At 59.4% G+C, this 19,731-nt stretch overlaps 1 protein-coding gene across 1 annotated transcript in view; it reads left to right on the top strand.

Annotated features, from left to right (window-relative positions):
* Positions 1-19,731, top strand: part of LOC119108305 (multiple PDZ domain protein) — a 105,502-nt gene that overhangs the window by 72,611 nt on the left and 13,160 nt on the right. Inside the window, exons 40-45 of the mRNA XM_037231881.1 lie at positions 1,252-1,448; positions 3,298-3,392; positions 11,102-11,171; positions 14,407-14,463; positions 15,536-15,637; positions 16,123-16,194. Coding sequence (XP_037087776.1) covers positions 1,252-1,448; positions 3,298-3,392; positions 11,102-11,171; positions 14,407-14,463; positions 15,536-15,637; positions 16,123-16,194 — 593 coding nt within the window. The remainder of the gene's footprint in view (positions 1-1,251; positions 1,449-3,297; positions 3,393-11,101; positions 11,172-14,406; positions 14,464-15,535; positions 15,638-16,122; positions 16,195-19,731) is intronic.

Below are 19,731 nucleotides of genomic sequence, written 5' to 3'. Positions count from 1 at the left end.
CTCTCTCTCTCCGCCTCTCTCTCTCCTCTACGCTCTCTCTCTCCCGCTCTCTCTCTCTCTCGTCTCTCTCTCTCTCGCTCTCTCTCTCCCGCTCTCTCACTCTCGCTCACTCTCTTCTCCCTCTGTCTCTATCGCTCGTTCTCTTGCTCTCGTTCTCTCGCTCTCCGCCCGCACTCGTTCTCTCTTTCTTCCTCTTCCTCTCTCGCTCTCCCACTGACCTGATTCCCGACTCATATCTTCGATTGCCTCTCCTCCGTCCTCTCGTCTGTCTGTTCTCTACTTTTTCGTGTATCCCTCCCGTCAGCCACCAATAAGGGCTGCATGGAGGGGAGGTCCTCCGTCTCATCCGCGACTCGTGCCGCGGCCGCAACTTGTTAAATTGTGTCTTGACATCTAGTGCAAACTTTACAAAGGTGCCAGTTTGACAGCATGTTCCTCTGTTAACTTATCGGCGTAGCTCATGACGTTCACAAGGTTTTCAAATATGCTGTCGACATCCCCTGAGCGACAGCAGCTGGCGGAAAGGCGATAGCATTTTGGCGTGATCTAGCGCGGCGAATATACCGTCGATATCCAGAGGCAGCGAGCGTGAACAGCGCGCCGCTGTGGAGCGTGGGCCCGGACGTGGAGAGCTCGGCACCGGTTCATCGGCTAGTCCGCGGAGATTCCGCGAGAGACGCCATCCAGTCAGCGCGCCCGAAAGCCCCAAGAGCTGTCTAGTGGCGAGAAACGCCCGCAGAGTCTCTTGAAATATCTGGGCTCGCAGTCGCAGAACCTATGATAAGCGCACTCGGAAATTTCTTCCGTTGCGGGCTCCCAGAAGGCGTCAGGGTGGCAGACGCAGGTCTGCTGGCTTCAGCGGCGTCCTGAGCGCGAGACGCCGTGTGGGGCGAAGCTGTCGCCACGGATGTTCCGCGGCGCGGAAATTATAATGGGCAATATGCATGCATGAGATGCACGAATGAATCCCCCCTTTTGTGGGAACTGGAAAACTTGATCCATGCTGGCTGATATCGCTTGAGCGTGCCTGGGCGCGCCGGCTTTTCCAGACGCGTCGTAAAGCTGACAGTTATCTTTGGAAGCTATGGTGCGCCATACGTTGCCACCACCTGTTTATTCCCAGCCCGGCCGCGGAGGCGTCTCGTGCCGGTCTGCAGCAGACGCCGCGCCGGCGGTTTCGCGTGCGATCCGTGCGTGCGCGTCTGCCACGCCGCGCCGTGACGCTCTAACGGGGCCGCCCGCCGCCCGCAGAGAAGATCCAGAAGAAGTACGGCGAGCTGCCGGGCGAAATCCTGCTGATCGAGCTGCAGAAGGGCAGCAGCGGGCTGGGCATCTCGCTGGCCGGAAACAAGGACCGAACGCGCATGTCCGTCTTCGTGTGCGGCCTCAACCCGCAGGGCAACGCCTTCAAGGACGGCCGTATTCGCACCGGCGACGAGATGCTGGAGGTGAGGCGGCCGACGAGCGGTGCGAGTCCCCGAGGTGCGCCACGTGTCTTGTGGTCCTTGTGACGGGCTGGCCCGCCTGCCTGTGCCGCTCCGATCTGTCTGTCGGTCCTTCTTCTCGTGTTTCGTGTTTTGTGATGTGTGTTCGCGTGGTGGTCATGTGTTCGTGCGTGGTGGTGATGTGTGTTCTTCTTGTGTTTCTTCCGTTTCTTGAGTTTGTGATGGCGTGCCGATCCCTGCTCCGGCTGACTGTGCGTTCTGAGCCGTCTGCCGTTCCGTCTGAGTGGCGAAGATACCGTTCCGTGCGTGTCCCCCCTTGCGGTCCGCTTGGCGGGGCAGTTTCGTTGGTAGCGCGGGTTTTCGTTGTCCCGGCTGTTCAGGCCGTCGACGCGCGTGGAGACCTCGCTGCCGTCGACACACCTGATACTTCAGTCACCAGCCTTCGGTCGACGTGTTCATCCATCCCGTTCGCTTCCTTAGACCCGCTTCCCCCGGATACAGTGTGCTCCCGGTCAGACCGTCCGCGAGAGGCGCCGTCCATCTCTGTCCGTCACCTGCCCCCATGCTCCCGCGGCCGCCGCCGGACTCAACCCGGCTCTGGGTCGCACCTCTCCGCGCCTGTGAACAGCGGCGACGGTGTTTCCCCCGCCGGTGGCGGTCCGTCTGCGGCCGGCGACGGTCCTCCTCCGGCCGGCGACGGTCCTCCTCCGGCCGGCGACGGTCCTTCTTCGGCCGGCGACGGTCCTCCTCCGGCCGGCGACGGTCCTTCTTCGGCCGGCGACGGTCCTTCTCCTGCCGGAGACGTTCCCTCTCCGGCCGGCGACGGTACTTCTCCGGCTGGCGATGGTCCTTCCCCGGCCGGCGACAGTCCGTTTCCAGCCGGCGACAGTCCCTCTCCAGCCGGCGACGGTACTTCTTTGGCCGGCAACGGTCCTTCTCCGGTCGGCGACGGTACTTCTCCGGCTGGCGACGGTCCTTCTCCGGCCGGCGACGGTCCTTCGGCCGGCGACCTCCGGCCGGCGACAGTCCGTTTCCAGACGGCGACAGTCCCTCTCCGGCCGGCGACAGTCCTTTTCCGGCCGGCGACGGTCCTTCTCCGGCCGGCGACGGTCTTTCTTCGGCCGGCGACGGTCCTTCTCCGGCCGGCGACGGACCTTCTCCGGCCGGCGACAGTCCGTTTCCAGCCGGCGACAGTCCCTCTTCCGCCGGCGACGGTCCTTCTCGGGCCGGCGACGGTCCGTTTCCAGCCGGCGATAGTCTCTCTCCGGCCGGCAACACTGTCGATTGCCGAGCTCGGCGCTCCGCGCTAAAGAGAGCGGACCCGGTGGCGCAAACAACTGCTGAAATTGTCGCACCGACAGGGGAGCAGGAGATAAAACTTGGCTTGTAAATTGGTCTGACGAAAACAACGTGGAAAGAAAGAGTGGCGTTCCGATTTCTTGTCTCGTGTGTTGTGGACGAACCTCACGCTCTGCCAACTCCGTTAGGCATTGCTTAAGAGAAGTTAAATCGTTTTTTGTCTGTTGATCTAGCTGCGTATCGTTCCCGGGCGGGAGTGGCTGGATATGGCCTAAGTTCATGGCGAGCGCGACGGGTATACCATGAAGCTCTTTGAACATGAGGTCTACCGTGTTCCAAGTAGCGGAAGTTCGCTAATGTTATAAAGTGATGGTCGGAGGAGAATTTGCCGTGCTCTGGAGCGACACGTGCCCTTAGGTGCCCCGTGAGTTCGCAAGCGGTGCCCTTGTCCTGTACGGAAGCAGCCGCCCCCATTCTGAAAGTCATTTGGTTGGCTGAATGTCCGTTGTTACAGTTATGTGAATTCCCACATCACTGGTTCTGTCCTCCGCAGGTCAACGGCCTAGTCCTGCATGGCCGATGTCATTTGAACGCCTCGGCCATCATCAAGGGCCTGCCCGGTCCCGTCATCAAAATCATCCTTCTCAGGTGAGTTGACCTAATCCCAGCAAAAACGGACGCCTTCCGAAATGCCCCGCGTAACGTTCGCCTCGCTCTGTTGGCGGCCAGACAAATGCCTCTACTGATAAGCCGGGCGGCGGGAGCTTTTATGCGGTATCCGAATGGGCGCCTCGGTTATCCCTGAGCACCGTATTTTTCCTGCGGCTTTTTTGGGCGCCCGGCTGCGGCTGGCTATCGGTGACGCCGGCAGCGTCCGGGGACCGGTGGTGGCGCCGAGGGCTGGCCCTCGCCGTCGGCGGCGCCGCGCGTGCCGCCCGTAATGGGCCGTCGGTCTGTCTCCGGCTGGGCATGGATCAGTTCCGGCGACGGGGATCGGCGCTGGCGACGGCTGCCTGAGCGCCCGGCGCACGTTTAGCGATTCGGGCGGGATCGACTGCGCTGGTGGGAGGGCGGCGGACGGGAGTGGTGAGGACAGGAGGAGCGCTGACGGGAGTGGTGAGGACAGGAGGGGTGCTGGCGGGGGTGGTGAGGACAGGGGGCGCTGACGGGAGTGGAGAGGACAGGGGGCGCTGACGGGAGTGGTGAGGACGGGAGGGGTGCTGACAGGAGTAGTGAGGACAGGAGGGGCGCTGGCGGGATTGATGAGGACAGGAGGGGCGCTGACGGGAGTGGTGAGGACAGGAGGGGCGCTGGCGGGAGTGGTGAGGACAGGAGGGGCGCTGGCGGGAGTGGTGAGGACAGGAGGGGCGCTGACGGGAGTGGTGAGGACAGGAGGGGCGCTGACGGGAGTGATGAGGACAGGAGAGGCGCTGACGGGAGTGGTGAGGACAGGGGGCGCTGACGGGAGTAGTGAGGACAGGAGGGGCGCTGACGGGAGTAGTGAGGACAGGGGGCGCTGACGGGAGTAGTGAGGACAGGGGGCGCTGACGAGAGTGGTGAGGACAGGGGGCGCTGACGGGAGTAGTGAGGACAGGGGGCGCTGACGGGAGTAATGAGGGCAGGAGAGGCGCTGACGGGTGTGCGGCTGCCGGAAGTGGTGATGGCGGGGGTAACGGTGACGGCGGCTCGAGGCGGCATCTCAACAGGATAAGTGGTGCTGGTGGGGAGGAGCACGACTGAAGCGGCGCTGACTGGGTTAGTGCTAGTGAAGGTGGCACCGACTGGAGTGGCGCTGACGGGAGTGGTGATGACGGGAGCGGGGATTAGGGCAGAGATGCCGACAGCAGTGACACTGACGGGGCTGGTGCTGGCCCGTGGGTGCTGACGCGTGTGGTGCTGATGGGAATGGGGCCGACGGAAGGAGCGCCCGGAAGTAGCGCCGATGGGCTATGCTGACTGAGGGAGCTCTCGACGAACGTAGCGTTGATCAGGACCAATGGGACCAGATGAGCCCCCAGAGCTGTAATGAGACCGGCGTGAATAGAAAGATGCGAATGCTGGCAGGTCACGAAATGTCCAATCCAATGGCCGGCAATGCAGGCAAGAATTGACCAGGTGGTGCCCAGGGCATGCGTGATAGTGGCACATTCAGTGGCATCAAATTCGGTCACAGTTTGTGAGCTGCTGAGGCGATCAACCGTTTAAGGCGATTTATGGTCGGTGATTGTTTTTGAATGCGTCCTTCGACGGCTGGTTTTGCTATCAGAGTCTTCACTGGTGGACTCGACGACCGGGTAAGGTGGGGATGTGGGATGGAAAATGTGGTGATGCTAGCCAGTGTGTACTGAGCTAGAACCGAAAGAGAACAGTGACGACGACATCCGGGGCGTTTTACGAGGGATGTCGCTGTCGGACGGCTGCGGTGCTTCAGCTGAAGGGAGACCGCTGTCATCGTAACGACCGAGTTCGTCCTAGCGGCGGGTGCTTTCCGCGCGCTTGTGTCGACCACTGGCGGCCGAGAACTCGAGAGCTGTGCGACATGGAACAAAGTCGAGTTGTTCGAGGCTACAGGGGCTCACCATCGATAGCTGACGATCCGGTGATTCCCAGCTTCGAAAGGGCCTGGACACTCACTGGAGGAGGAGGGGAGGGGTGAAATGGGCTCCATCCACTTGTTTCCGATGAAATTAGAACTTTTAGAAATAAAACTAGAACTAGAATCAGCGAGTTTTGGTGCGGCTTCCAAGATAACGAAACATCAAATAAATAGAAAATTGTTTTACGGAGGTTTTGAGGCGAGGCATTAGGATAACGAGTTAAGCAGTTATTCGACCTATCGTCATATTCTGGTGTGTTAGTATGCATGCAACATTTTTGGCTAGTTAACTTTCCGGCCCTCGTCAAATGTTATTGATCCCTGAGAAGAACTGGATGATTGTTGGCTTTCAGACATGTTTGCACCAAAACGCAAACAGGTTATTTATATGAGTCACAAGTTATGTCCATGGAATTCCTGGAATCATAACCGGAGTCTTACAATTGTGAGGTCAGCGCTCTACCAACTGAGCTACTGAGGAGCCTAGCGCCGTTCCCGGTTAGCTCAGTTGGTGGACCGCTGGACTCACGGTAAGTAAACCCCGGCGAGAGCATCCAACGCATAGGTCGTCGGGCATCGGGCTAGGCACAGAGGAAGCTCCCCTGTAGTCAGAATGGCCATGGACGCCAAGTGACCGTACCTGTCGGCGCGACCAAAAGCCCCAATCATCATGATCGTCATCAGAATGGCCAGATTCAGTTTGACCGTGTTTGGCCCACAGCTCCTAGAGACTGTCATAACGTCACGGCAAGCCGCATGTTTCAAGCTTGCTTAGCCAATGGATGACCACTGTCCTTCGCAAGCGTTTCGATGTGTTCGGTATGGAGCATTTGCGTCAGTGATTGCTGTCATGACCTACAGCTCCTGTGACCTATGGCTACTGTGACCTATGGGTGCCGTGACGAGGCATTCAATAAAGCCCGCCCAGGTATTGTGCTCTGAAAAGGTCATGGCTCTATCTTTATTAGGAATAAAGATAGGAGAATTTGTGCTCCCGCCACCTGCGTGCATTTGGCCGTGCCATGTGAACCGTGCTACTTTCTTGCTGGTGTGAAGTCCCTTTTTTGACCGGTGACTCCTGACTGTACTTTAACAGATCATTGACACTTCGGGCGACATCGATGCTCTTGACTCAGCCCGATCGCGACCACGCCAGAGATCACCGACAAAGGCAGTAGTGCACAGGCTTTGGCGACCTCTCGCCATGTTGAAGACCACTGCCATCCTCCGCATAGCTGATGCCGTATTCTGAAGGCCGGGCTAACTCACTTCTGAGAGGGATTGTAGGACGTGCTGGATTTTTTACAAGGGCGTTGAAGCCTGAACTTTGCCGCTCCACTTTGACACGAAAATGTTGCGTTCCTCACATCTGGAATGCTCTCTGACGCCCCTGCTGTCGGACAAGGAAGCGTTGTTCACATCTGGAATGCTCTCTGACGCCCCTGCTGTCGGACAAGGAAGCGTTGTTCACATCTGAAATGCTTTCTGACACCCTGCTGTCGTACAAGGAAGACGCGGGCAGAATAAAGCCTGTAGAGACGCGTAATCTGACTCGCGTCCTGAGGCGTGACGAAAATCAAAGCGGTCAGGGTGCTTCGCCTTTTCAGATGGCCCGTTCGCAAAAATATCCAGCAAACTAAAAGGATATGGCGGGCCAAGGACCAGAAACGGTAGCAGCACATCTCGCGATTGGGTTTGTTGTTCCATTAAAACTACCGGGGCATCCGCACCAGTATTGTTAACAATCCTGACTTATACGTGACGATGCTAATAAAAATTAGTCGCGGAGTCCTGAGTCCCCAAAACCACGTATCACTCATACCCCATACAAGAAATCAGCGCCTTCCTTAATGAGACATGGCTAAGAAACGAGAAGCTACGCCAGCTGTGACATTGCAACCTGGTCTGCCCTGTACGGAAGCGCATTGTGGGTCCTGCCAGTACCATCGTGCCATCGTGCCATCGTACAGCGGAACAGCACAGAACGATGAGAATGTCGTCAGAGACACTTTGATTTCTGGCTCGGGCGGTGCTGTGTTCGCGCGTTTCATAGTATGCTACTTCTGCGAACACGCATTTCTTGCGTCTTTCAAGTTCTGAGAACGCGGCCTTAAATGTCACTTATTTAAATTGCTGCCGTTCCAAATAATGTGTTTTCCCCACTTGGGTCGCTTCCGCGTATTTCATCCGTCTTGGTTAGTATTTGCGTTGGGGACGTAGGCGTTGTTGACGTCTGGGAAGTACTGGCCGTCTTCATTGGTTTGTATTTGGACGCGGTCGGTCTCAGAAACGATGTCAAATGTAGAGATTACGACAGCAAAAAAACGCGTAAAAGCGGCTCATCTCGTACATCCCTGGGCGATATTGCGCTTCGACGCTGGATGCAGCGACGAGCAAAACGGCAGTACCGACAGTCGGGCGGTGCTATTCTTCGAAGCCGCGGCGTCGGAGCGGCGCACAAAGCCAGAGCCGACCCGCCGTCGCGGCGCCGGCTAACGTCTGGCGCGGCGCGGCGCCGCCGGCGGCGTCGGCGATCGCCCGGGCGGGGCGGCGGCAGCTGGAGGTCCATTAGATGTTGGCCGCGGCCGACCGGGCGGCGACGGGCGGCGGCGTCGGCTCCTCGGTCCGCCGGTCCGGCCCGCCCGAGATGGGATCGATGGCTGCTGACGGTCGATCCGACCGGCCGCCACCCACCTCGTCCACCGGGCGGCCGGCCGCCGGACGGCCGCCGCCGGGCCTCGTGTCGACGCGGCGCCGAGACGACGTCGCCCGGCCGGGCCGGCCCCGCCGCCGGCCGCCTCGGAGGCGGCTGGTGCTGCTGACTTCGGTGCTCGCCTCTCATCTCCGCGGCGCTGGACTGTCGGGATGGCCAGTGTTAAACTTCGTCAGAGGCGTGTCGTGCTGGCCAGCGTTAAACTTCATCAGAGACGTGTCGTGTTGGCCAGTGTTCAACTTCGTCAGAGACGTGTCGTGGTGCCCAGTGTTAAACTTCGTCAGAGGCGTGTCGTATTGGCCAGTTATTCTACACACACACACATATATATATATATATATATATATATATATATATATATATATATATATATATATGTATATAGGCCAGTTATATTATACCTCGTCTTAGACGTGTCGTGCTAGTCATTGCCCTCCTCCCCTCCCCGCAGCGTGACAGTTCAGGCGTTTACCACCAGTAGTCGGAATTGAAAGGCACTGTAAACAGATACAGGGACGGTCAACAGTAGCGCAGATACGGACTAGCCAGGACTGCGACCCGGATGTGCGCTATGCAATCTGAAATACGATGTTCCTCATTGGAAATGCCTCGACTTTAGTGCTGACATTTATGAGGCTCTGTTTGTTATGCGTTGGCAATTTAGCCCGTCTAAATAAACGGAGGGCGGCTCTCCGTACATACCGCCGTCGGCTGATGAGATATACATTTGGGTGCCGGCCGGTTCGTAATTAGTTTCGCTAAGTCGCTGAACGAGATATGCCAAGGTTTCCAAATCTTCAAATTGCTGCACATCGGGGCAAGAGTTGTAGTTGATCATGATAAAAGGCACAGAAGGCACATGAACAGATTGGCTCGTTTAACATTTTGTAGTTAATATATTCAGATGTTGAAAAGGATCCGCTGCCGCATAATTCCCCTGGCCCAGTTGTTATTATAAGAATATGGTAATACACAATTTGCTTGCATGGATGCATGCGCTCAACAGAAGGCAATTCGGCGTATCTACACGCACCACAATTCGATGAAACCCTCCTCGATGCAGATTTCTCGATGCGTGCTTCCTTTGCGCCTACTGTGGATCCCGACTGCGGTCCTCTGAGCTCAAGAACTCGCAGCGCTGCACGGCTCACCGCTCCGGGGTTTACCGGCCGCGAGCTTCCGCGGAGCCTTGGGCCCCAGCCCCAACTGAGCAGTCTTACGGGGCCGTCGGAGGCACAATGCGGCTTCCCGGGGAGGCTTGCGTCGGGTCGAGCCGGGGTCGCAGCGGAATTGCGCCGCTTTTTGTCCCGTTCTTAATGCCACCGCTCTGATATGGCTGTCGAGCCCGAGCGGGCGCTGACGGGACCAAACAAACCGGGCATAAATGGCATAATGAATTGCTTTTGTTCATCCGCTGGTACGGAATTTATGTAGCGCGAAACTTATGATCGCGGCGTCCGTTGGCGTGTGCGGCTAGACAGGAGTTGCGATGCGGGACCCATTTGCAAATGAAATGCGAATTGGACACGGATGAGACCTGAATGGAAGCTGGCTTTGAGCTGGCATTTTAAGGTTTAGGGTGTATGTGCGGCGTATACTTCACTCAGTATTAGGTGGATTGCAGACTCAAAGGGAGTGTCACTTTTAGGGCGTACTTCCGGAGCATACCCTAGGGAAACCTCAGGGCCAGTATGTCTGATAGTAGCACGCGGAATTGCCACTGCAGCACCAACAAGATATGATAAGCAAAATAATTATGATTTTCATCAAGTGCATATTACGCAGTGGACGTTTTGTCACAGCACGGCACTTCGTTTTGTGTTTGAAACCTCGGAGTTCATTTCTGATATGGATAATCTTGGAACGTGCAAACATTCAAATGAAATATTCATCATTACCTCCGCGATTTCACTGAGACTGGGCTTGAGAATCTGCGTGGTTAGGGCTTTTTTGGCCCACAGACCCGCAAGGCATGAGCAAAAAAGCTCAAAACTGGTACCTCTACTCCGTAGCAGTTGACGGCGGAATCTGCCGCGAGCCGTCGTCAGCTGTTGCCGACTCGAGGTGCCACGGCTAGCTCTCTTTACCCGCGTATTGCAGGCCTACGAGCTGAAAAGTGACACCTCTACCGGCATGAATGACTGGGTATGAAGAAACGTCTGTGATTGGTACAGTGGGTGGCTTAAGCCGTTTACCGACAAGTACATGGGTAGGAGTTTGAACCAGATCGCCACTAGTCCATGTGATGTGGCGCTGGAATCTACGTCCTTTATAAACACGGTCTTGCACCGAACTCAGCAGCGAACTAAACAGTGTTTCCCAAAGTCAAAGGCGCTTCAAAAAGGCCCACTGTGCTGAAGTGTCATAGGAGAGAAATCAATGTCGTTTGCTGAGGTTGATGTTTCGTTAAATCCGTATGACAATGGCTTCATATTTGCATATGTTTTGTCCCAACTGGGGTCTTTCAAGTATTAATAGCATTTATTACACAAGCGCTCTGGCTAGTTAATGAATTGGTAACGTTATATAGCACACACGCTTGAAAAAGAAATAAATAAGAAATTATTTGATATATAGATAGAAACAATAATAAATAGAAAGAAAATGGAAGTAATTATAACTAAGAAATAAAGAGACAGAAATAAGAAGTATGTCTTTCATAGTGGTGTACGAATAATCCATTGGCATTTTTCCCGTTGGACCGGGCACTTCAACTCAAAATCCCAAGGTTTCGGTAGAATTCCGAGAAAGCTGGTGCTACCAATCAACTCGAACGCTTCCCTTCCAATAATGAGCGGAAAGTGTAAAAAGCTGGCATAATTCCTTTAAGTGTGGCAGAAACGTCTCCTTGCCCTTTGGCCATGTGCATGTGGCCACAGTAGGGCTTGTGCCTTCTGCCTGAATGTGTGGCCAAAGTAGCATGGCATGTCCGTGCCGGGCGGGACCTACAGCAGGGGGCAGGGCGCCTGATCTGCTGCCCGGCGCCCGTCTGTCCCCGCGTCGGGGCCGCACCCCGCTGCTGGCCGCTGACGCCGCTCGTGCCCGCAGGCGGGAGGAGGCCCTGGACGACCTGGCCGTGCGTCCCATCACCCAGTTCCCGGTGTCGCTGCAGGACGAGGTGAGAGTCGCGGCCGTCCCCGCCCGGCGGCTGGAGGGGACCGCTTTCGAGCGCCGCAGCGGCTGGCCGGTGCCCGTCGGAGTAGCCGCGGTGCGGCAGGGATAGACCGCCCCCGCGGACCGGTCTCGGCAGGCGGCCCCAGGACGCGGGCGGATTATAGCCCATCCCGTGGGCTCCTCTTTTCTGGTTATTTTGTTGCGCTTGGACTCCCACGCTGTCGGTTCTTGTACGCCGGTTAGCCGTGATTTATTAGTCCGCCGGTGTTCAATTTGGCCTGCTCGGCGTTGTTTGCGCCTGGCGTGCCGGCGGCTCCGGGTGTAGCTGTTCGATCGCGGCCGCCGTCTCTGCTGCGGCGCCGGACGGGCTTATCTGGTCTCCGCCGTCGCTCCGGGCTCGGCGCTGCGGCGCGATCCGGCGCACCGACCGTCTCAGCCGGTCCGCCCCCAGCCGCCGGTCCGCTCGGTGCCGCGCCGCTCCAGGCCGCGCCGCTCTAGGCCGCGCCCGCATCGGCTTGCCAACGAACCGGCGGCGCGTAACTCACCGGGTTTTATCGTTGTTCCGTTGGATTGTTTAAGTCGTTATATCACTGTTGGAGCGGTTTCGAACGGCTGTGCGTAGTGAATTTAATGCGCTTGAGACTGTTGAGCACGTAACCATCCGTGAGCGGATCGTGCGATTACGTGCGCCATGTGTTCGGGCATAAAGTCAGCGTGTTTGAGACAGCCAGACGATTCCATGACAGCCAATCGACTCGACCTCCCCCCCCCCCACCCCCCACCCCCCACCCCCACCCTGGTCCCCCGCGCTAGCCAGTCCAGAAGCCGTGACACGCGGAGGCGCCAGGTGCGCCAGACCAGCTCAGGAGCGCATGCCTCGACCTGGCGCGGGCGTGGTCACACGTGCCGCCGCGCCGCTCACGCCACCGTCTCGAGCAGCCCGTGTCGTCGTTCCGGCTAGCGGGGGTCAGCAGGGGGGGGGGGGGGTTGGGGGTGGAGCGCAGTCAGTGGCGACAGTGGCCAGCCGCGGCAGACGCGTGCGTCCTACCAGTGTTTCCAAGCGGCAGGAGCCGGCTGTCGCAGCCGTCGCGTTGTGTTGCCAGACTCCTTCTCTGCGAGCTTGGATGAGTTCAGTTATGCTGGCTGCGGGGCCCGGCGTTCAATTATGCTGTCCCGGGGCCGCGCGTCCAATTGTGTTGGACGTAATTGACGTCCTCATACATCAAGTGTAGTATTACATTGGTTGTTTGTGCGCATTGGGAGGCTGGCACTAAGCCTTTAACGCTTGGAAGCACCCGATTTGGATTGTGGCGATGGATGAACACCACTTTGTGACGTTGAGATTCACGTGAGATTCACGTTAAGAGAGAAGGGGATGATGGGTTGAGGCATTACAGTGCCGTTTTGTGCTCGTGGATGACTCACGGCTTGGGGAAAGCGGAAGAGAACGTGATATGCACCATCCGAAAATTCGTCACTCGATGATTTTATGTATTTTGTTCTCTGCCACCCATCAGCAGGCAATCATCAGTCCCTCTTACTACCCTAGCGGCAATAGTTAACACCAGAGAGCATAAAATAGCGAGTCGCCCCCCCCCCCCCCTCCTCTGTTGAGAGGCGGAAACATAAAAAGTGTAGGAAGCAGAGCGGCGTTAGTGTTAGGCATGCATAAAATCATAGCAAGGAAGGCTAATTCCTGCCATGCTTACGTGCGAAGTAATAGTAACGAATGTTAATGCTTCCATTTTTTTTCATTTTTTCATGTTTTAGTAGGTATTTATTGATTTTTATTATTTATTTATATTTACATATACAAATCACAATTTCTCTCTTATTATCACACCAGGGACCTTACATTCTATACATTCATTTGGTGTTATTGAAGCTTCACCTCGCCAATTTCGAAATCCTCCGCTGTATCTCTGAGTAGTCAATCCAGCTAAACATAGCTGGTTGCGTGGTGGACTCTTGAAGCCAACGACGTTGATTAGTGTGCCGTGGATAATGAGATGGCGGCCATACAGCGTATCTTGTATATGCTAATTGGTGGTTGTTACGGATCAGGAGGGTTGTATATGGGTTTCAATTACATCGATCTAGTATTTGATGTTGCTCAGATTCTCTTTACGTTATTTCAAGAACGTTAGAATGTGTTGATATCTGCAGCTGGCTGTCGGTCTCGCCTTCGCGCCCGCGCCTGGCAAATCTCGTGCTCACACAGTCCTGAGCTCAACAGACACGGCGGTACATTGGGAGCCGCTGGTGGTGATGTGGTCAACCGATGCATTGTGACTGGTGCGGGTCATCAGGCATGTACTGATGCCGACCTGTATGCTCATCAAGCTACTCAGTGACGCGGGTGTGAAGATGGCTGCAAAGAAGCGAATACTCGCGAAGGTCAACACCGTGCAATCCAGTGCAATGCACCGCCATGTGACGCCGGGCGAAACGGGACCTCGCAGCGCCGTGCGCCGTCTGTGTCGAGGCCGGCGGCGGTGCGTGAACTCCTGCCGCTGGGGTGGAGTGGCTCTCGTCACCAGACCGCGGCGTGCCGCCGAGGTCTGGTGACGATGCGTCGGCGACACGCGGCCCGCAGGTGGCGCTGCAGTAATGAGACGATTGGGCATTGGTTCACGCACGGGGCGCGCTGTGGGTCGGCGTTAGGTTGGAGCAAGGTGTGCGTCGGAGTTGAGGCCATCACTGATCGTGCAGGGCGGGCTATCGGTCGTGTTTTTCGGATGTTTTGGATTGTCTTCTGTCGCGTGCAGGACGGCGAGGTAGCCAATCGGGGTAAAGTACCTCCACGTGGTCCCGCCGTTTCGTCTATTTGGAGAACGGACAACAGCCATCTCCCTCTTCACATCACGCGTGTTTTGTCGTTGGATGGATCGATCTGCTTCTGGCGGCTCAATACTACCAGAGCCTGCAGCCGGCTCTCCGATCACGCGCCAGCCAGCGGGCGCGCGCCGCACCCGCGCCGCCGGCCGGCCGACTTTGATGAGATGGGATGTGAGATGGGATGAGCCCTATCTGGGATGAGCCCCGCTGGGCTGCTGGCAGCCCCCTGGCCACCTGATAACCGTGCTGTTATGTGACGAAGCGCACCCTCCCTGCCCCTCCCCCCCCCCCCCCCCCCAGCGCTGGTGTGAAGTGCTGGGGCGGCTGCGGCGAGTCAGAGCCACGTGAGATGACAGGTACAGGTCCGTCCGATGTGTCTGACAGCTGGCGCTGTGTTACAGACGCCAGAGCAGAAGTACGCGAAGTACAAGGGCCTGCGCAATGTCCAAGTGAAAAAGGTACGTTTTATATCGTGTGTGCGGACGGTGTTGTGTTGTGCGCTGGTGTTGCGTTGTGGCTGTGTTGGCGTGCTTGCTGTGTACGCGTGGACGAGTTGACTTACAGCTGATTGTCACATGCCAGATTGTCGACGCATGCTGTCGGTGAACCGAGGACAGCCAACGCCAAACAAGAGGCGGTCGGCGTCCTCCTCGATCCCGGCACCCGCGCTCCTGTCTGCCGTGTTCCGCATCCCGCGTGTCCGGCTCCGTCGGGGCATCTCATGACTGCCCGCGCTCCTGTCTGCCGTGTCCGGCTCCGTCAGGGCATCTCATGACTGCCCACGATGCTGTCTGCCGTGTCCTGCGTCCTGCGTGTCCGGCTCCGTCGGGGCATCTCATGACTGCCCGCGCTCCTGTCTGCCGTGTCCTGCGTCCTGCGTGTCCGGCTCCGTCGGGGCATTTCATGACTGCCCACGCTCCTCTCTGCCGTGTCCTGCGTCCTGCGTGTCCGGCTCCGTCGGGGCATCTCATGGCTGCCCGCGCTCCCGTCTGCCGTGTCCTGCGTCCTGTGTCCTGCGTGTCCGGCTCCGTCGGGGCATCTCATGACTGCCCACGCTCCTGTCTGCCGTGTCCTGCATCCTGCGTGCCATCATGCGTGCGTCACGGTACCACGCCGCATAATCGCATTGAATCATCGCATTGTGACGTGCCACTAGAGCATATCATCGCCCTAATGCGCAGCCTCATTAGGTGACGCTCACAGCAGCGTAGCATCCGTGTCCATTCGGTACACACTTCAGCTCATTAGGCGGCACCACTTCAGCCTCCATCACGTCAGCCGGATGCATAGTTCAGCTCTCAGCATTCCCCATCAGTGGGAGTGGAAGAGCCGGGTGGCCACCACCGCCGGATGTTCCGGCGCCCCCCGTCTGCCTGCGCCCTGCAGCCGCCAGCGATATCGGTCGCGACTCCCGCCGTGCCGCCGCTCTCGGTGGCGTCCGCTGCCGGCCACGGTCCCGGCGCCGCGCGGCCGCCGTCCGTGGTCGGTGTCCCCAGCTCGACGCCAGGTGACCGCCGCGCTCCTCCGCAGGGCACGCAGGGCCTCGGCATCATGATCTTCGAGGGCAAGCACGCCGAGGTCGGCCAGGGCATCTTCATCTCGGACCTGCAGGCGGGCAGCCCAGCCGAGCAGGTCAGCGGTGGCGACCGGACCCGTCCGCCGCGCGGCGCCGTCTCGCGCGTGTGCGATGTGCGCCGCTTGACGACCGCGCTCCTGTCTGGCCGCAGCCGGCGCCGGACCGCGCCGTGCTCTCTCGCGATCGGCGCGCGCCGCCGAGCGCGCGCTCCTGTCGCGCGGCTCCGGGCGGCGCGCGGCGGCGCGGTGCCGTGTTTGCCCGGCGACGATGGCGGCGTGCCGTCGTGTTCGTGCACGAGCGGTCGTGTTACCGCTAACTGGCTTACTCAGCCGCCGCTAATTAGCTCGCTTCCCAGGCGCGAGTGGCGCGAGGCATGCTGAACGACCGTGCCTATTACATGGCCAATGAGATGGGATTGTGGGGGTATTGCGCGCCTCCCGGTGGAGGTGAGGCCGCGGACCGTCGCCCCTGCCAGCGCGGCGTGGCATGTGTGCGTGCATGCGTGCCGTCGTGACGTGCGACGTGGGGCGTGCCGTTGCAGGCGGGCCTGTCGGTCGGAGACATGATCCTGTCCGTCAACAACGAGGACCTGGTGGGAGCCGACTACGACACGGTGAGACCATCGGCCTGCGTGACCACTCTCGGCCGCTGGCGCGGACGGCAGATCAGTTTTGGCTGCGGTTTGTGTGAAGCTGTCGTCAGGAGACCGCTGTCCAGCAACTGATGGCAGATCTTGCAGTTTCCCGGTCACAGGACTCTTGCCATCAGTTTCTCACGGCCCAGGGACTCAGGTCCTCCCTCCTGTCAGTGCCGCTGCGATCCTCCCGCAGCCGACTGATTCGCCTAACCGAAAGTCTGCCTTCCGACTGGCTGCAGGCGCTTGCGTTTCTGGCTCGATTAGGGCCGCGTCTGCGCCTTTTTCGCCTCGCTGTCCTCGCCTACGATCGTCAAAACACTGCACTCACACTAGCCAGCCGTGCGTCACGTGTCGGCGCGCCGCTGTCGCCCTCCACGTACGGCGGCCGGCAGAGCAGCGCTCGCCGCCGCCCAAGGGCCGCTCGCGGGCCGCCGCCTGGGTGGCGTGCCGGGCCGCCGCTGCCGCTTCACTCAGTTCGGTTTTATCGCGGCCGGGCGGTGCGCCGCCGCCTGGCTGGCCGGCCGCTGTTCGTGTAACGGGCCCGGTAATAGACGGATCCGGGCCGGGTGTCGGCCGCGCCATCTGCAGATAAAGCCGGCCCGACAGCGCCGCGGTCTGCAGTGCCCGCCTCAGCCGGAGCCGGACCGGCCGGCCGGCTCCGAGTGACAGTCGGGTTTGCCAGGTTGAATGCCGGGATCGGGCCGCCGGCTCGGCTGCCGCTGGTGGTAACTAGCCAACAGGCTGACGCGACCCGACACCAGGCGCCGCCCAGTCGCCGCGCGCTGGCAGACCCCGTCCCTAGCCGCCGCGCGCTGGCAGACCCCGTCCCTAGCCGCCGCGCGCTGGCAGGCCCCGTGCCCAGCCACGCCGCGCGCCGCGGGCCGCTCCCGGGCCGTGCTGTCGCCCCGAGACGGGCGCACGTCTTTCTCGAACGGTGCGGCGTGGCCGGTGGACGTGTCGCCGTCCACCGGCCGGCGGCACGTTAATCTGACAGTGCTGGCGGCGTGGCGGCGGGCCGCCCGTCGCGCCGTCGGACCCCCGTCGGGACACGGCCGGGCGATAATTGGCTGGCTCTCTGTCGGCCCGATATTGATTACGGCTTTGGCCGCCGACACAGTCCTCTACGACCCGCCGGGCGGGGCTTGTCAGCCGGGTCGGGCACCCGCCACGCGCCAGTTTTTGATAATGCCGGTCTCATTGCCCCGTTGTCCGCCGTCCAGTGGGGAAAACTCACCTGTTGTGCTTCTTGGAGCAAGGGTTTTATCCGACCTCTCACCTTTGGACCCAGTCAGATAGACGTAGTGTGGGCTCTACGGGCGTGGCTCCTCTCATTAGAGCGGATGATCGCTGGCGCGCCATGCCCTCCCCCGTCGCCGCCGCCGCCGCCTTCGGACTGCCCCAGTCGTCTGACGGCGATTCAGCATCAGCGAAGTTTGGAGTAGGTTGACTGAGACGGCTGTCGGAGTTGATGATGCTCCGGCGGACGCCGCCGGGCGGCTGGTCGTTGTCTGATGATGCCGTCCATCCGTCGGACATGAGGCCGCCGTTCAGCGCCCGGCCTTGCCGAAAGGGGCCCGGCCTGCTCGGCCTTTTTGCGCTTCCGGCCATTAGACGATGAGAAAAATTGCTCCCGGCGCGGTGGCGGCGTTCCAGCACACTGGCAGCACCCGACTCATGGATGAGCGTCTGGGGAGGCGGATGGAATGCTGGGCGCAGATGCGACCTAGTCAGAAGCTGCAGCCACCCGGCCGCGGCATGACCTAGGTGAAGGCTTGGTCCGATCTCGCACGGCCCCGCGGGGTTTGGCAGCTTCACACGACTCAACCATGTAAGACCTGCGGCGACGCTCCCAACGCTCCCGGCTGTGTCGCCGTCGCCCTCGCCCCGTCTGGGCGGACGCCGGCGCTGAAATAAGGATGAGCCCGCCGGTGGCACGGCACCGCGCCGGACGCGACTGGCCGGCTCGCTTCCACCGTGAGAGCGAGCCATGTGCCCGGCAGCCGGCCCGGAAAGTTCGATGCCGGCTGACCCGGCGACCCCGACGAGCGGGCGGCGCCGCCCGTTGGCCAGATCGGCCCGGATCGGGAGAGAACGGTGCGCCCAGGCGGCGGCGGTCCGTCTGACGCCGGGGCCGCGGCAGCCGACGCCTCTCAGCGGCGCTTTCGGCTTTCAGATGGCGGCGGCGGCGGCCAGCCTCGGTCGGCTCGTCGGGTGCGGCGCCAGGGCGACCGGCGACGGGTCGCGGCGCAAGCCTTTGTTCCGATAATGAGGCCCCGTTCGGGGATCTGGATGCTGTTATCCGGACAAAGGCCCGGAATAATGAGGGCACGTTAAGGGATCAGGCTGCTCCTTGGGCCCCAATGAACCCCATAGATTAGAAGGCTTTGCGTGGGATCAAGTCATTGGCGGCCTGATTAATTCTTGTATTACGGGGCCAGCGTGAGCGATCTGAGTGTTGGTAGTCGTTGCGAGCATGGCTAGTGTTCGCTCGTCAGATGATGGGGACTCGCTGCCCAGCTAGGTCAAAAAGCCAAGCCATGGCGATAAAACTTACTTTCCCCAGTTCGGGCAATTTCTAGATCGGAGCTCGGGCAAAGGTCATGGGTGCTGCGACCCGACGGAACGCCAGCCTGTGAAAGGTCACACGAAGGTCTCCGTCGCTACCGTCCGCGTGTCTGTGCTATTTCTCACTGGAGATCAGACATGCTATTTGAGGCCAGACGGATATAATGTAATCGATATGACGTTCAGGCTTCCGTGAGGCTGTAAAAAGCAAACGACTTCCACAGCATAAAAATTAAGCGACCGTGTTCAAAATATGCATGCCTTCGGATGATTGGATTCGATACCGTTGAGCTTGCCTACCATTGTAAAGAATCAGCGGTTAGAAATGACATTGGTTCGCAGCTGCGTTCGCTCCCGTCACTTTGCGCCGGTTTTTCACTTGCTGTGGTGGAGTGGATCTCCCGAACAGAGGTGTTGGGTACATCGTGTTCCCTGAACGTGGGACGCTGAGCTTCTTGTGCTCCCGTCTGCCCTGTTCCCTTCTCGGCAGGAGAGTTCTGCTTTTCGCCAGCTGACGCCGGTCGTTCCTGTTCCCTCGCCAGCTGGCGCCGGTCGTTCCTGTTCCCTCGCCAGCTGACGCCGGTCGTTCCTGTTCCCTCGCCAGCTGGCGCCGGCCGTTCTTGTCCCTCACCAGCTGACGCCGGCCGTTCCTGTTCCTCACCAGCTGACGCCGGCCGTTCCTGTTCCTCACCAGCTGACGCCAGCCATTCTGCTCCTCGCCAGCTGACGCCGGTCGTTCCTGTCCCCCACCACCTGACGCCGGCCATCATTGTCCCTCATCAGCAGATGCCAGCCATCCCTGTCCCTCACTAGCTGACGCCAGCCGACCCTGTCCCCCCACCAGCTGGCACCGGTCGTTCCTGCCCCGCACCAGCTGACGCCGGTCGTTCCTGTCCCCCACCAGCTGACGCCGACCATCCTTGTCCCTCATCAGCAGATGCCAGTCAT

Source organism: Pollicipes pollicipes, unplaced genomic scaffold (genome assembly GCF_011947565.3).
Source record: "Pollicipes pollicipes isolate AB1234 unplaced genomic scaffold, Ppol_2.1 Scaffold_6686;HRSCAF=7923_pilon_pilon_pilon, whole genome shotgun sequence".
In the NCBI taxonomy this organism is placed as follows: Eukaryota; Metazoa; Arthropoda; class Thecostraca; order Pollicipedomorpha; family Pollicipedidae; genus Pollicipes; species Pollicipes pollicipes.
Note: the sequence above shows the minus strand (reverse complement) of the source record. Positions and strands in the feature narration are given on the sequence as shown.